This window comes from Barbatula barbatula, assembly GCF_947034865.1.
Source record: "Barbatula barbatula genome assembly, chromosome: 21".
NCBI lineage: Eukaryota > Metazoa > Chordata > Actinopteri > Cypriniformes > Nemacheilidae > Barbatula > Barbatula barbatula.
Window position 1 is genome coordinate 977,447 of NC_136784.1, and position 17,985 is coordinate 995,431.

The 17,985-nt window shown below is 40.8% G+C and overlaps 1 protein-coding gene across 1 annotated transcript in view; it reads right to left on the reverse strand.

The window, feature by feature from the left end:
- The window catches only part of ankrd28a (ankyrin repeat domain 28a), a gene marked incomplete at its 5' end in the record, with an annotated part of 17,041 nt that extends 4,212 nt beyond the window's left edge, over positions 1–12,829 (reverse strand). The window contains 19 exon segments of the mRNA XM_079484172.1: positions 726–927; positions 1,106–1,180; positions 1,944–1,970; positions 4,092–4,203; positions 4,335–4,475; positions 4,644–4,712; positions 5,022–5,085; positions 5,432–5,514; positions 6,324–6,438; positions 6,518–6,596; positions 6,683–6,895; positions 6,965–7,107; positions 7,338–7,425; positions 7,970–8,170; positions 8,257–8,327; positions 9,129–9,207; positions 10,849–10,932; positions 12,699–12,749; positions 12,752–12,829. Coding sequence (XP_079340298.1) covers positions 726–927; positions 1,106–1,180; positions 1,944–1,970; positions 4,092–4,203; positions 4,335–4,475; positions 4,644–4,712; positions 5,022–5,085; positions 5,432–5,514; positions 6,324–6,438; positions 6,518–6,596; positions 6,683–6,895; positions 6,965–7,107; positions 7,338–7,425; positions 7,970–8,170; positions 8,257–8,327; positions 9,129–9,207; positions 10,849–10,932; positions 12,699–12,749; positions 12,752–12,829 — 1,975 coding nt within the window.
- Positions 12,830–17,985: the final 5,156 nt, after the last annotated feature.

The window sequence follows — 17,985 nt, forward strand, 5'->3', positions numbered from 1 at the left end:
TAAAGGGCTTCTCTTGTGTGTGTGTGTGTGTGTGTGTGTGTGTGTTCACCTCCAGTGTGTAAAGGGCTTCTCTTGTGTGTGTGTGTGTGTGTGTGTGTGTGTGTTCACCTGCAGTGTGTAAAGGGCTTCTCTTGTGTGTGTGTGTGTGTGTGTGTGTGTGTGTGTGTGTGTTCACCTGCGGTGTGTAAAGGGCTTCTCTTGTGTGTGTGTGTGTGTGTGTGTGTGTGTGTTCACCTCCAGTGTGTAAAGGGCTTCTCTTGTGTGTGTGTGTGTGTGTGTGTGTGTGTGTGTTCACCTGCGGTGTGTAAAGGGCTTCTCTTGTGTGTGTGTGTGTGTGTTCACCTGCAGTGTGTAAAGGGCTTCTCTTGTGTGTGTGTGTGTGTGTGTGTGTGTGTTCACCTGCGGTGTGTAAAGGGCTTCTCTTGTGTGTGTGTGTGTGTGTGTGTGTTCACCTGCGGTGTGTAAAGGGCTTCTCTTGTGTGTGTGTGTGTGTGTGTGTGTGTGTGTGTGTTCACCTCCAGTGTGTAAAGGGCTTCTCTTGTGTGTGTGTGTGTGTGTGTGTGTGTGTTCACCTGCGGTGTGTAAAGGGCTTCTCTTGTGTGTGTGTGTGTGTGTTCACCTGCAGTGTGTAAAGGGCTTCTCTTGTGTGTGTGTGTGTGTGTGTTCACCTGCGGTGTGTAAAGGGCTTCTCTTGTGTGTGTGTGTGTGTGTGTGTGTGTGTTCACCTGCAGTGTGTAAAGGGCTTCTCTTGTGTGTGTAGTCTTTCAGCAGTGTAGATGAACCCTGGTTTACGAGAATATTCACACACTCCACGTGGCCTTTCAGGGCAGCCAGAGCCAGAGGTGTGTGACCTTGAGGAGTCCTGACATCCAGATCTAACAGAGACTGAACCAGAACCTCAAGAGCCTGATGGTGACCGTGATATGCCTGTTAAAACAAAATCACAACTTACTGTGTCACAATATCATCTTACGGTGTGATGTTTTTATTTTAAAGAGTCACAAAGCTGCTGTAAACACTCAATTAAATTACACATGACCACACAGTGAACATCCTTCAGTAAACACACACACAAGCTCCGCCCACAGGAGGAGATTAAACTCACCGCTAAGTGTAAAGGGCTGACGGGGGGATGGATGTCGGAGTCATTTATGATGTCAGATACAGACCTGTCCATTAGCTGAAGACGCACAAACACACGTTTAGTTTTATTAATTATTTGCCCAGTTTCACAGACAAAGCTGAAGACTAGTCCCCGACAAAAATGAAAGTTTGAGCTGTCTTTAAGGGGTCATACGGTGCAAATACGTCTTTTTCTGTGTCTTTAGTGTGTCATAAGTTGCCCATGAATGTATCAGACACGTTACGTAAAATAGCAAAAATCTAAGTCAGATCAAAAGATGCATTCTATCTAAAAGCGAATGCTCACCCAGACCTGCCTGAAACACCTCGTGTAACCACACCCCCACAAATCTACGTCAGTTTGACTACGACCGCCCAAATGTAAACGCAGGTAAGGTGGGCGTACGTCAGTACAATTGCTTTTGAAACTGATGTTCCAAATATGGGTGCATTTCCGTCACATGCTTGCAGTATTCGACCAATCACTGCGCACTGGTTAACTGGCCAATCATAGCAAACCTTGTGGTATATGACCCCTTTAACTAAAAAAAGATATGTAGCTTCCCTTGTTTTGTCTCAAGATGCACTCCAGTAATGTTTTCATCTAAACATTTCTATAAAAGCCACTGAAATATCCTTTTTTATCTAAGACGTAGTCCTGCCATAAACTAAGCCTTGTCTGTGAAACCATACCATGAACAATTTAAAGCATGACATCATCAGAATGTGACCTGAATATGAAATAAACCAATAAAACCAAGAACATATATGACACATGGCCAGATGAGGGCAGCAGATTCTCTGAATGTGTGTGAACTCACCACTTCTAATGGCGTTTCATTAGCAATCTGCAAAACATAAAACACAACAATAAGAATCAAACGGGCACTATAATAGCTCAATGTGTGTGTGTGTGTGTGTATGAGGGTCTTTTTTCTTTTTGTGCTTAAGTGTGTCTGTGTGTGTATGAGGGTCTTTTTTCTGTTTGTGTGTGAGTGTGTGTGTATGAGGGTCTTTTTTCTGTTTGTGCTTGAGTGTGTGTGTGTGTGTGTATGAGGGTCTTTTTTCTGTTTGTGCATGAGTGTGTGTCTGTGTGTTTTTTTTCTGTTTGTGCGTAAGTGTGTGTATGTGTGTTTTTTTTCTGTTTGTGCGTAAGTGTGTCTGTGTGTGTATGAGGGTCTTTTTTCTGTTTGTGCATGAGTGTGTGTATGTGTGTTTTTTTTCTGTTTGTGCGTAAGTGTGTGTATGTGTGTTTTTTTTCTGTTTGTGCGTAAGTGTGTCTGTGTGTGTATGAGGGTCTTTTTTCTGTTTGTGCATGAGTGTGTGTATGTGTGTTTTTTTCTGTTTGTGCGTAAGTGTGTGTATGTGTGTTTTTTTTCTGTTTGTGCGTAAGTGTGTCTGTGTGTGTATGAGGGTCTTTTTTCTGTTTGTGTGTGAGTGTGTGTGTGTGTATGAGGGTCTTTTTTCTGTTTGTGCTTGAGTGTGTGTGTGTGTGTGTGTGTGTATGAGGGTCTTTTTTCTGTTTGTGCATGAGTGTGTGTCTGTGTGTTTTTTTTCTGTTTGTGCGTAAGTGTGTGTATGTGTGTTTTTTTTCTGTTTGTGCGTAAGTGTGTGTATGTGTGTTTTTTTTCTGTTTGTGCGTAAGTGTGTGTATGAGGGTCTTTTTTCTGTTTGTGCTTGAGTGTGTGTGTGTGTGTGTATGAGGGTCTTTTTTCTGTTTGTGCTTGAGTGTGTGTGTGTGTGTGTATGAGGGTCTTTTTTCTGTTTGTGCATGAGTGTGTGTCTGTGTGTTTTTTTTCTGTTTGTGCGTAAGTGTGTGTATGTGTGTTTTTTTTCTGTTTGTGCGTAAGTGTGTGTATGTGTGTTTTTTTTCTGTTTGTGCGTAAGTGTGTGTATGTGTGTTTTTTTTCTGTTTGTGCGTAAGTGTGTGTATGAGGGTCTTTTTCTGTTTGTGTGTGAGTGAGTGTGTGAGGGTCTTTTTTCTGTTTGTGCGTAAGTGTGTGTATGAGGGTCTTTTTCTGTTTGTGTGTGAGTGAGTGTGTGAGGGTCTTTTTTCTGTTTGTGCGTAAGTGTGTGTATGAGGGTCTTTTTCTGTTTGTGTGTGAGTGAGTGTGTGAGGGTCTTTTTTCTGTTTGTGCGTAAGTGTGTGTATGTGTGTTTTTTTTCTGTTTGTGCGTAAGTGTGTGTATGTGTGTTTTTTTTCTGTTTGTGCGTAAGTGTGTGTATGAGGGTCTTTTTTCTGTTTGTGCTTGAGTGTGTGTGTGTGTGTGTATGAGGGTCTTTTTTCTGTTTGTGCATGAGTGTGTGTCTGTGTGTTTTTTTTCTGTTTGTGCGTAAGTGTGTGTATGTGTGTTTTTTTTCTGTTTGTGCGTAAGTGTGTGTATGTGTGTTTTTTTTCTGTTTGTGCGTAAGTGTGTGTATGAGGGTCTTTTTTCTGTTTGTGCTTGAGTGTGTGTGTGTGTGTGTATGAGGGTCTTTTTTCTGTTTGTGCTTGAGTGTGTGTGTGTGTGTGTATGAGGGTCTTTTTTCTGTTTGTGCATGAGTGTGTGTCTGTGTGTTTTTTTTCTGTTTGTGCGTAAGTGTGTGTATGTGTGTTTTTTTTCTGTTTGTGCGTAAGTGTGTGTATGTGTGTTTTTTTTCTGTTTGTGCGTAAGTGTGTGTATGTGTGTTTTTTTTCTGTTTGTGCGTAAGTGTGTGTATGAGGGTCTTTTTCTGTTTGTGTGTGAGTGAGTGTGTGAGGGTCTTTTTTCTGTTTGTGCGTAAGTGTGTGTATGAGGGTCTTTTTCTGTTTGTGTGTGAGTGAGTGTGTGAGGGTCTTTTTTCTGTTTGTGCGTAAGTGTGTGTATGAGGGTCTTTTTCTGTTTGTGTGTGAGTGTGTGTATGAGGGTCTTTTTCTGTTTGTGTGTGAGTGTGTGTATGAGGGTCTTTTTTCTGTTTGTGCGTGAGTGTGTGTGTGTGTGTTGACTGACCAGCTCAAGACAGGTTCTGTGGCCGTAAGCTGAAGCGTAGTGAACAGCGTTGTATCCGTCTTTATCCCTGAGGGCTGGATTAGCATCATTCCTCAACAAATACTCCACACACCTGACACAGCGTAGTGAACAGCGGAGACACATCAGCTTGACATGTCAAAGACACTGTGTGTGATCTAGAGTATTTTAATAAAACAGTAGAGTATATAGTAGGTTAGCCTTGCGTTCATCTGTCTGACATACTTGCCATGTGAGTCCACAGCAGTGGTGTAATGCAGCGGTCCACAGCCTCTGATGTCACGCTCATTCACACTCGCCCCCGAACCAACAAGAGCAAACACACACTGATACATACAGTTAACAGCAGCGTAATGCAGAGGAGTCCTGAGAGAGAGAGAGAGAGAGAGAGACTGAATGACAATCTCATTTCAGCATCCTCAAACCAGTCACTCTTGACTAGATTCACGAGGTGCATGCTGGGATACTTACATACAGGATTGAAGCAGTTTGTATGTATAGTGGACAGTTGCTGTCTTTTTTACATAAACTCACCTCCCAAAGCTGTCCTTCCTATTAAAGTCTGCACCGGTGTTCAGTAACAGATTTAAGCATTCTAGATTCCTGAAGGGGGAGAGAGAGAGACTTACATTTCAGTTTTCTATACATCCCCGTTTTTATATATTTTTTAATCTTGCTATTTCCCTTCAATTTACGTTTGCGCTACATAGAAGTGGTCAAAAACTATTTGCAGCAAAAGCTTCGCCGGTAAAGCACACTTACGTTGAAACTAAGAGAGAGATTTAGAGCTTTGTGGATTGGACTTCAGGTCACATACTCTTAAACGTTAACAAAATTCATAAGACAATTCACAGGATCTTTAGATGATCAAGAGCTCATAAATGTGTCTGGATGGCATGTGTGATGACTCACCCTCCTGCGGCCGCCGCATGCAAACACGTCCTGCCAAAATCATCAGGAGTGTCCACGTCAAAACCTGAACACACACACACGTCTGGTTTATTATCTCCGTGAGGACAGTCCATAGGCGTGATGATTTTATACTGTACAAACTGTATATTTTATCCCCTGAACCTAAAGATCATAGAAAACTTTTGGCATTTTTTACATTTTCAAAAAATATTATTCTGTACGATTTATAAGCTTTTCTGCCTCAGTCCCCATGAGTTGGTGTGTATTCAGGTTTAGGTCCCCACCGGGATATAAAACAAGGCCACATTCACACACACTAATTTTGAAAAAGAGAAAATGAGCAGACGTCTGTTCAAACATTAGGTACAGAAAATGTCACCTACATAATTGTCTGAAATAAACCGAGGTACCTGAGGAGAACAGTTTGCGACAGCAGTCTGAAAATCCGCTCAGCGCCGCCAGATGCAACGGAAACATGCCGTGGATGCCCCGCCTACAGGGAGGAGTCACATGATCAGCGTTTGCGTTTACAAATTGTAGCAGCGTAAACACTGGCGTCACCCGCAAGTTTTTGGTGCAATATCTAGTTGAATGTGTATGCCATTTAAGCAACAAAACAGAATAGAATATCAGCAACTCCAACCATTCTCGCTTGACCTTAACAGGTCAAATTAGTTTATTCTCTCATGCCAACAACACATCTATAAGAGCTCTCTTTCAGGAAAATATTGTTTCGAAAACAAATGCAACCAAATGCTTTGGATACTGGAATCGTTTTGTAAATGATGTGGACTGGAAAGAAGTTCGGCTTCTACCTAATCGCTATCTTTTAACAAATAAAATTAAAAAAAGTGACATATAGACTTTTACCCAGAATCTATTCTGTTAAACATCATTTAACTAAATATAAAAAAGATATATCAAGAAAAAGAAATAATGATGGAGATTTTGTTCTACAGTGGAAAGATGTCCTCTCAGGTACTAGTGTGACTTGTAAAGATAAACAAACACACATTTACTTTATACATTTTATTATTCTAATGGCCAAATTTCACATTCATAAATGTAAATATTTAGGATATATTTGAAAATGAAGTAAAACATTATTGTGAATACACAAAGCCCTCAAAGAATCCAAAGGCAATAGGAATTGTACAAGCTTGTGCACGTTTTGAAGTATTGCAATAATGTTGTTTGGATCTTCCCCCAGCATGATAAGTAATCAGATTTTTCTTGTTTCTATTGCTCTGTGGATTTTATCTCAAATAAAAAATAAAAAAAAACACCACTGGTGTCACTCACCGGGCCGCATCCGCTCTGTTCGCCAGCAGCGTGTTTATGATCAGCTCGTGACCGTAACGCGCCGCTATGTGCAGAGGAGAACTGCCGTTCACATCCTGAGAGTTGACATCAGCTCCTGCGGTCAAGAGCAGAAGATGAGCGGCAGAGAAACAAGAGAGCGTGTTCAACTGAAGACAGACGGATAACACACGCACCGTTCTGAATGACAGCCTGAGATCGAGAGTATCGCCCGTGAACGGCCGCCATGTGGAGAGGAGTTTTCCCATCTTTACTCTGAGGACACAAAAACACTCACTTATGAAGAGTGACGTATTTGAAACATTGTCAATCGTGGTTTGTTGATGTCAAAGGTCGCAGACCTTACTGTTGACATTGGCCCCGCTGGCCACGAGCAGTTCCAGGCACAGCGCCCCCTGTCGGGACGCGGCGGTGAAGTGCAGCGGTGTAAAGCCCTTCTCGTTCACCCGATTGACATCAGCACCCGCATCGATGAGCTCATTCACAACAACATCCTGACCGTTAGAACACGCCAGATGCAGGGCCGTGTTTCCATACGCGTTCGGCTCGTTGATCTGAAGAGAGAAACTCGTTTATTATTGCTGACCACGCTTATGGATCACATGTGGGCGGAGATTACTTACATCCACGCCCACATGCAGCAGATATTTCACCACGTTGATCATTCCGCTGGAGGCGGCAGCGTGAAGAGGAGTGTACGACTTCTTATCCTTACAGCAAACCTCAGCACCGTGATACACCAGAAACTTCATCACCTCTAGATGACCTGACAGACAGACAATCAAAGGACAAAGAGGAGAGAGTGAGACAGGCATGAGAGAAAAACATGTGGAACACGAGAGTCAGACAGGCAGAGAAAAGGAGGAATATAATGTAGGCAGACGGATAAAGTGAGACAAGAAAAAGATAACGTGGAAGGTGATTAAAGACACGAGACAGGCAGACGAATAACCATGTGTGTGTGTTTGTGTTGAGGATGTTGTCGTACAGTCTCACCCATGTATGCGGCCCAATGAACAGCTCGTCTGTCTCTCTTATCAAAGGCATTGATGTTTGAACCTTTAGACACCAGCAGCTGAACCATCTGAAATAACACCAGGAGCACAACTATCAAACTATCTGTTTTGTGCAACATATATTATTATTCAAAACAGTAATTTATTTACAAACGTAATGTTGTTGTAATGTGGAGGTGGGCTTTAAAGTTTTCTTCTGTACTCTTATCTACTTTATTATTATTAGTATTTTCTTCTTTAATGTATGAGATTCTGATTTGTGTCAAGTTGTATGTTGTTCTTGTTAAAGACCAAAAATCATACAGTCAAATTTTGCCATAATACATGTCAGATAAAACTGAATTTGAATAATTTTAAATATTAAAATATAAGTGGAGAATAAAAGGCTTGACAATAAATGAAGTTTGGAGTTTGGTTCCAAAATGAAAGTTTTGTTATTGTGAATTTCAATTAATATCAATCAAAGTGCAGTTGGTTTGTTGTGATTTAGGCCATAATAACTCCAAAAACACAGCGAAGTAACATAATAAAAACACAATAAAATACTGAGTTATCTCATTTTGGAACCAAACTCTTCAAATATAGATCAGCATGTCATTTCCTGGTAGTGACCTCTAGATGGCCGCTGAAGGCAGCGTGGTGCAGAGGCGTCCGCCCGGCGCAGTCTGACACGTTCACGTTGCTTAGCAACGGGATCAACGCCTCAGCGCAGCGCACCGCCTTGTTGGCCGCGGCCACGTGCAGCGGCGTCTGCCAGTGTTTGTCCCGTGCGTTGACATCAGCAGAATGCTTCAGTAACACTCGCACGGCCTCCTACACACACAGGAATAGAAGAAGGAACATGAACGACACAGAGATTGGCGATTTGACATTGAGGGAAGAGTCTGCTGCTGTCGTACCTCACTGCAGGACGCTACGGCCCGATGAAGAGGAGTCAGCCATTTATTATCTTTAGCATTTACTCTCGCCCCTGAGAAAGAGAGAGAGTTTAGTAATAATGTTTCTGCAAGCACAGTTTACAGAACAGTAAGCTCCCACAATCCTTTGAGGCCACAGCTTTTGCTTAAAATAGAGCAAAGCACCTGTTGATTTACTGTCACTCACAGGCCATTTCAGGAAGTCACGTGACTGTGCGTGTGTGTCATTTTGGGTATGTGTAGCACTTAAAAGAATTATTCACTTTCAACATACATTTTCATGATAATTTACTCACCCCTGTTGTCTTCCAAGATGTTTATGTTTTTATTTTCTTTAGTCGAAAAGAAATTAAGGTTTTTGATGAAAATATTCCAGGATTTTTCTCCATATATATAGTGGACTTCAATGGACTCCAAACGGCTCCAAGCGTGACCTTTTCAACGTAATCATGTATTACGTGAAGTCGTGAGCGCGGTTCGTTTTGACCTTCAACCGTTTGGAGTCCATTGAAGTCCACTATATGGAGAGCAACCTGGAATCATCAAAAACCCTACGAAATACATAAATATCTTGGATGACAACAGGGGTGAGTAAATTATCATGAAAATATATGTTGAAAGTGAACAATTCCTTTAAGTCCAGCAGACAACCAATACGAGTTTATCCATGGACACACTATAATGTATTAACATGAAGCAGACAGTTAATCGTCACAATTGCAATTCATTTTTATACAATTAATCATCGGCCAAATGTCCCAATTGTGACCGGTCTGTGTATAACCTCACGAAAGTCAATCATGTGTGGATTTATTGTTCTCTCAGAGGGTTGGAGTATTAATGAGCGCTCATACCTGACACGATGAGCAGTTCTATAATCTTAGCATCACCCAGGTAAGCAGCGGCGTGGAGCGGCGTTCTCGTCTCACTGTCCTGAACATTCACAAACACACAGATGAAAACTCACACGGGACAGACATCATCCTTGTGCACTGTGAGTCACAATATCAGATAATTGTGTCCAAAAGAATCCACAATAACAATATTTATTAGAAAAACCTTCTTGTTTATTTTAAGTTTGCTATTTTTTTGGCCAATGATACGAAGGCAGAGAGAGAGTTTGAAACACAATTTCAATAATCCTACTTATTAATATCAATAATACCAGCAGTTTTAAAAAAAAATTAAATTAAAAAGACAAAATAATGCCAAATCGTCTGAGGCTTATTTTTTAAATACAGGTTATGCTACATTAAAGGTTTTATCATTTCCCTTGAGTATAAATGAGTTGGTAGGATGTGTGTATGACGAGTGTGCACACGCACGATTCCTGTGCACAAAGCAATGCATTATACTGTGTGTGTTTGTGTGTTTGACACAGACACACACAGATCAATGTGGCCACAGATCTCTTGAGACTGCAAGTGGAAATACAAAACACACACAACATTCTGTAGCTTTAAATTCTCGGCAGGCGTGTGTGTTCATTCTTTATTTTCATCAATAAAAGCAAGTACCACTAATAGCATCAGTTACTCATTCTACGCCACCCTAACCCTTCTTTTCCATCCGATCTGAATTAAAGAACAAAAGGCCTAACCACACAAAGGCCTTCCGTAGTCACATGACCCATCGGACCATCAGTGATTGGTTGAACCCGTATGGGCGTATCTCCAGATCAGACCATGCCAGGACATGGTGATGTAAACAGATTGCCCACGAAACATGACACAGAAGAAAACACTGCTTTAGACCAAACACAAGCTGTTACAGAGCATCATAACAAGCGCTCGGTGAGGACACGGTTTTAAAATCCATTAAGATGCAGAGTGGCAATGATTTCTGAGTGTCAGTGCATTCACTTCTGCAAAGTGTTCAATCTCAGTCCAAATTATTTCTGCACCGAGTAGAGATCAACCGATATGCGTTTTTCATCGCGATGGCAATATCGGTGATAACAGGTCAAGTAGATCAATAACCGGTATTTTGAACCAAAAAATATGTCTGGTGTAACAGACTCAAAAGTGATGACGGATTATTGTTGCATATTATAACTTTGTTGTTTTAAATGGCATACTTTCGGACGAAACCAGTTTAAAGGAATAGATATATTTGAAGCAAAACATGTTTGTGAGAGAAAAAGATTTACATACAAGCAACTGATATCATGATCATGACGGATAATTCAAATATGGCGAGATATTGAATCTCACATGTCTCATGACAAGTTGTCATGCCAGTTTCATCACAATGACCTATGAAATTGGACTTTATAGACGTGCCGCCATGTTCAAATTGACTGAGGAAAAATAGCAAATAAAGGTATTGCTTCATTGGACATATGTGCTTGTTGGAGCTTTAACATAGAAGAGAACATGACGGCACATTAATATAAAACTATTTGTTTGTTATCAGCTGAACAAAGAAAGACAGATATGTTCTGGGAATCTTTAGAAACAATAATAACGTGATATATCATAAGATGACATTGCTTGCATCGGTCAGCCATGTGTCAATAAACTAATGAAGACCTCTACAATCTCCTTCACAAAACTGAAAATCAAATAAAGTTACCTGTGTGTTGACATCTTCTTTCTTGAATATGAGTGACCGAACTTCATCCGAGTCCACATTAAATATGGCTTTGATCAGAGAGGGCTGTGGAGGGCAGTGAGAGAGAAAACTAGTAAACACTGAAGAGATCATTTACTGAGACGAATTGAGAAGGATGAAAATGATTCAAGAGGTAAAGAGATCCAGTGTTTATCACATCACAAGAAGAGCTTGTGATAGACAGAATGTCTTTGGTTCACAGCACCATGAAGAAACAATCATCCGTTCAGTATTATGATGACTGTATTACAGTGTATTAAAAAAAGAGCGAGAGATAAAACACGCTTGAATCAGTGGTATACAACAAACACACACAAGATCCAAAAGAAGGCCAGAGGAATATATCAAAGATGCAGAGATGTAGTATTGTGGACAAAAACTGCACTGTTAAGAAAAATCTAACTTGCTAAATGTTCCCACCAACAAAGGTTATAAAGTAACTTGAACTTTTTTTGTAGTTAATCTGTTGTTTTGTCTGTACTTTTTGTGACCAAGTCTTTGAAAATGTAGCTAAAGTCTTAACACACATCAAACTTCACTTTGTTTCACAAATAGGAGTATGTGTTGACGTCATAGACTGTTTTATCAGATGCAGCCGCAATTGTTTGCGTTTGGTTTGAAGTAAACCCAGAATTCGATTGTTCCAAACCTGTACAAATGTCTGCTAAACACAAAGGAAGATATTTGGAAGAATGTCAGTAAACAAACATCTTTCATCTCCCATTGACTCCCATAGTATTTATTTTCCCTACTATGGCAGTAAATGTGGGGCAAGATCGGTTTGGTCACTGACATTCTTCCAAATATCAGCCATTGTGTTCAATAAAACAAAGAAATGTATACAGGTTTGGAATAACCCAAGGGTGAGTAAATGATGACAGAATTTGTCATTTAGGGGGAAATATCCCTTCCAATTTGGCCAACGTAATGTTTATGTTGCTGCCGCTCAAACCATCTACAATGGAAATATGGATTCTCGCCAAAGTATGGCACACACCCTCCGTCATGTGTCAAAAATAGAAGTGCACTGTACTAAAACAGGAAGTGGCTACAAGCTCTCTCAGACGCGCATGCACACACACCTGCTGCAGCCATCCTACTGACCACACACACATGCACGCACGAGTGATCCAACAGCTGACGGAGGCCGGTGGCTGTTTATATCTCCGTCAATGAAAGCAGGGAGAGGACAGAGGTCTCAATGAAGGAATGCAGGCAAGATTCTGCTGTTCAATGAAAGACGGCGTGTTTCAACAGCAAAGCTTCAGCCTGAAGGCACCAGAGACTCTAAAACTAGTCAGGAGCGTCAATCCAGATGTTTGAAGAGAAAACACGAGATCTGTTCACACAACTGCTGTTGTGACTTCATGTCTGTACACACCGACACTTATTATTATTTTCTCTTTCTGGATAATGTTTATAAGTGAAGCTTCCTCAATAATGACAGACCTGGTTTACAAGCACAGACGTCTGCTAGTGAAATGACATGTCAAGCACATTATTAAAACATATTTGAACATGTTGTATGTGTAAGTTAGTGTGAAGATGGATTTGGTGTGTAAATTGCGGATCGGCTTTAAAGAGAATTTTAGGAGGTTTGGAAAAATAACACATATATGTTAAAACACTTCAACCAAATTTATATTTTGTCCATATTTTGATGGATACCTCAACCTGAGCGTGCATCAAAAGAGTACTGTACAAATATTCACTTTAGAAAACACTTTAGTGTCCCTGTTCACATCTCATTTACACACGAAACAAAGACACGATTATCACCTGCCTTCTAATAGTCAAATCATCCACCTCACCTTCTCATCCTGAGAGGAATTCTGGGTAATGTGGTCCTGGCCGCTTTTGGAATGCAGAGAGGGGCGGGCTCATCATCATCCACTTCTTCAAGCACCACGATACACACACGACTCATGCGCTCCGACCGCATGGCTGCCTCGCAAAAAGGCCCTCTCCACGGGTGAGCTATTCCCACATACGGCAAGAGCGTCCCGATACGGAAGTGATGATCACATCCATGTGTCCGTTATAGAGCTGCGTTACATCCCTGATCCAAACGCTCACGTTCCCGCACGAAAGAGGAGCAGGAACATCGGCACTACTGCAGGCAAACACAACACACACACACACACATACACACATACACCGAGATCAGAGCGGACAATAGTGTGTGTGAGCTCCTGCCGAAACCTGCACTTTACACACACACACAGATCCAACCCCCACCGCAATAAAACACCAATCCTACTGCAGCGCGCAGAGAGAGAGAGAGAGAGAGAGAGAGAGAGTGAGAGAGAGAGAGAGAGAGACAGAGAGAGAGAGAGAGAGAGAGAGACAGAGAGAGAGAGAGAGAGAGAGAGAGAGAGAGAGAGAGAGAGAGAGAGACAGAGAGACAGAGAGACAGAGAGACAGAGAGACAGTGAGTGAGTGAGTGAGTGAGTGAGTGAGTGAGTGAGTGAGTGAGTGAGTGAGTGAGTGAGTGAGTGAGAGACAGAGAGAGAGACAGAGAGAGAGACAGAGAGAGAGACAGAGAGAGAGACAGAGAGAGTGAGAGAGAGAAAGAGAGAGTGAGTGAGAGAGAGACAGAGAGAGAGAGAGAGAGAGAGAGAGAGAGAGAGAGAGAGAGAGAGAGAGAGAGAGAGACAGAGAGAGACAGAGAGAGACAGAGAGAGACAGAGAGAGAGAGTGAGAGAGAGAGAGAGAGAGAGAGAGAGAGAGATCTGCAGCTTCTAGTGTTTTGTAACGAGAGAGCTTTTGACTCTTTTACAAGCAGTGAAATATGATGCATGTTCATGTGTGTGAGAGAGAGATAATTTTTTTTGAGAAGAGCAAGAGAGAGAAAGAGAGAGACAGAGAGCGAGCGAGAGAAAGAGACAGAGAGAGAGCGAGCGAGAGAAAGAGAGACAGAGAGAGAGAGAGAGAGACAGAAAGAGAGAAAGAGAGAAAGAGAGAGAGAGAGAGAGAGAGAGACAGAGAGCGAGTGAGAGAAAGAGACAGAGAGCGAGCGAGAGAAAGAGAGACAGAGAGAGAGAGACAGAGAGAGAGAGAGAGAGAGAGAGACAGAGAGAGAAAGAGAGAGAGACAGAGAGAGAGCAAGCGAGAGAAAGAAAGAGAGAGAGAGAGAGAGAGACAGACAGAGAGATGTTCAAAGGCGGTGAGGCACATATCAAATTATTCTTTGTCAGGACAGAGAACAAGGTCACTGTATGTTTGTGTTTACTAAGCTTCACTTTGTCACCAGAGACGAGCGCAACCGTTCATATAATAATAAGCGAGTCATGTGATGTATTTAATGCTTTATGTCGGAGCAGACTTAAAATTTGTATGGCTTGACCAAGATGAACCGTCACTTGCCACAGTGCTTTAGATTGTTTTGATTTGGTTTGATATATTTCAGATGTCGAGCTTTCTAAAAAGAATTCAAGGAGCAATGTGGAGCATTTAGCGACATCTACTGGTGACGTTAAGAACTGCAACCAACGGCTCACTCCCACCTCTCCCCTTTGAAGCACTACGGTGGCCCACACAGCACTAAGATGTCATCGCATTTCTGCTTCTTTGCCAAAGGAGATGATGTATTTACCAAACGCGCTCTGTCAATCCCATGAAAGGAGACCCAATGTGTATTTAAATAGAAATAGCTCATTCTAAGATAATAAAGACATACCGCTTCATTACGGAAGGTCTTTACACACCTCTGAACACATAGTTATGTACATTATATTGCATTTCCATCAATAGATCCTCAAATAAAATGACACACTTGACCTGTAAAATAAACTCAGTTCAACTTGAATCAAGCCAAATTCTTACAATGCCACTACATTAAACTTCAACATGTGCTGGAGACATGAACAATATCCAGAATACACAGACAGATAAAAAAAGAGCAAAACAAGTCATAAGACGACAAATAAACAAGCAGAAATAAAAAAGAAGCCGGTGTCATTTAGTACAAATTCCACAAAATGATTTTTCTGCGATTTAATTATGAGATTTACAGTGTAGTGGTTCTACGACCGACAGAATAAGAAAACAATACAAAATGACATCTCTGAATGTGTAAGAGCAAGATTGAATGACTCTAATGTTCTTGGCAGACGCTCTCATACCTAAAAGACTTCCCGGTCGTTACACATGCTGTTGAGAAGCACGAACATCTGATCTGACCTTAACCAGAAAAACCCTGTGACCTCACACACCTGCTCTCCTGAATCTATTACCGACACACGAGAGCTGTGACATCTTAACCAGAACTCACAAACACCTTTCAACATACTGTACACATTTATTTCAAACCGCTCTCACCGAGAAGACTAAACTAGATTTCAAGGTCCAAGATATTTTGTGAGGTTTATGAAATGATGAAATTATCCAGAAAATGTTAAATATTACTTTGATCTGTAAATCTCAGTTGGATATCAGTGTTGTATGTTTTTTGACAGGTTGATGCAATGCTTTTACACATATAACTACTGTACTGTGGTCCGCTGGTATGTTCTTCTTCAGTAGTGGATACAAACTAGATATAATAATAAAACTCTGAATAATAAAAAATAATTGTATCATTTTTGGTGGAGGACGCATCTTTGATCACAGACAATAATCAACCAGCGTCACTGATCTTAAAAACACACAAAATAATTGTCAATCGATGACTGCTTGCACCCAAGGGCCTCTGAAGTAAACACAAAGGATTTATTGAAGTCCTATCTGATCCCCCGATACAGTCTTTTTGTAAAGCTTCTCAGAGATAAAAGTTAGTATTATTTTTTTCTTACTATATGATTAGATGAATCATATATAAAACAATTTAAGCTGACGTGTAAATGCAAATGTATACAAAATTGCTTAAAAGAACATAATTTTAATTCTGGCCTTAAAAAAAGAATAAATCAATTGCTTTGCTCACATAACCCTAATGTTATCAACCCTTCAACCCTTTGCAAAATATGCAAAATAAACCACCAGGAGATGCTGACATTAGATATTATTTACTAGAATAATTTAACTTGTTCTAAAGACACCTTTTTTGTGTTTTCGTTATTTTCCCCCTGTAAAGCTGCTTTGGAACAATGCAAATTGTGAAAAGCGCTATATAAATAAAATTCAATTGTCATCTTAGTGATCTTTAGATTCTTTAATGGGGCATATTAAAAATGATATATATATATTTATTCTGTGTAATGTTATTTGTATGCATCATGGATCTGAGAGCAATGCAATTTGAATCCTCCATATGTATGTACTGTACATGTGGCAGAATTGAGAATAAAGCAGACTTTGACTTTGATTTACTCAAATGAAACAGTAAGGCCCGGTTTCACAGACAAGGCTTAAGGCTAGTCCCAGACTAAAATGAATTTGTGGGCTGTTTTAACGAAATCTTAATTCGACCAAGGCAAAGTCCTGGCTTAAAACAAACCAGGCCTAGAGATTGTGAATGCGTCCCATATTGCATGTTGGAGTGGCGCCGCCATCTTGGGAGGATCCTTCCCCACTGCTGTTATTGTTTTGATATGTACCGTTACTTGTTTTGTTTTGTTTGATATATGAAGATCTCAAAAGTGAAAGAACCAGGGGATTTTCCAGAACGACTCTGCGTAAAGCTATTGCAGTTTTTAACACAACAAGACTGACCTACCAGTTATATTTCCCAATCAAACAAGAAAACAAAACACTGCATTGAATGCATTAGCAGCGATCCTCCCAAAAAGGCGGAACATTCAACATGACGTGACGTAGCTTCACATTCTCTATATTTCATTGATTTCATAGCTTGTATATAAATTGTTTCACGGAAAAACACAGTTAATTGTTTTAAAGTGTGTACAGTAAACAGTTCAGGTAAAGATGATATAAGTGTGTTCTGTGTGATCAGTAATGACAGATGCATCTCAACACCCTGCAGCGGTGAAAGTTCTCTAAGCTCCGCCCTCTGTGCATGTGATGGGCGGGCTTCAAGCAGTAACAAGACAGACCGCATATGAGAGAATGCCGTCACAAGCTGCTGTCAAACGTCTAACAACTGATTTAGACAATTCAAATACTGACATTATACTGCACATACATACTGCTTGACCTAAATAAAAAGTATATGAAATATAATTATCTACAGTATGTACTACACCAGCTTTGCGTAAATACCAGCATTCGGCAACAAAAAACATTCAAAAACAATGGATTTCAACTGATTTAATTGAATCCTCTAGTAACTGTGTGGATGGTGAAGCCTCATTGTACAGAACACAAGCAGGAGCACGTTTAAAGGTCTGATGGGATTGGATGATGTCATATGCCCTCTAGAGGACACGCAACACAATTACATGAGAGATGCTGCTGATGCACAGGTGAACTCTCCTGAAAGGTGGTCTGCTGGTTTTGATGGTTGGCTGTGGACAGGCCGGTCCGGTTTGTTGGTTGTGGTCATATGTCAGCTGATCAGATTGAGAGACCTGCAAACCAACTGAACCAGCTGAAACGTACTGGCTAGACTGGAATTTCAGATAAACCATCTTAAACCAGTCAAAACCTGCAAACCACCTTAGACTGGTTAAAAGAGTTGTTTGTTTAAGCGCTCATTGTCTTTGTTTACTTTGCATCCATCATCGAAACAAAGACTGTGTCTGCGTTATGACAATAGCAGATTCAACAAATGACTTTTGATGGTTTCAATTAATTGTTCAACTCCATCTCCTCACCGCCAAAACAAACACATCGACCCAGAAGAGTAATTTCAGAGGAAACACAAGAGTGACGAATAAATGACAACCTGCTTATAAAAAAGCTTTTTTAAAGACAACTGCATCCAGCACGTCAATCAAAGGCCAAGAGAAACCTCAATAAACTCTAATGTAACGCACTTGTTCAATGGAGGGAGAATGTTGTCAATGCTTGACAAAGATGCTTAACACAAATCAGATGAAAGCAAACAACTTTTAATGTTGTAATGTTAACTGAGCACAAACCTGCTCTTTAATCTTGAGAAGCATCTTTCCTCCCCATTGCTTGCATTCATGACGAAACAGCGCTATAGCATCCTAAAACAAACTGAAGTTTTGGAGTCGCATGTCCCGTGCTGTCGGC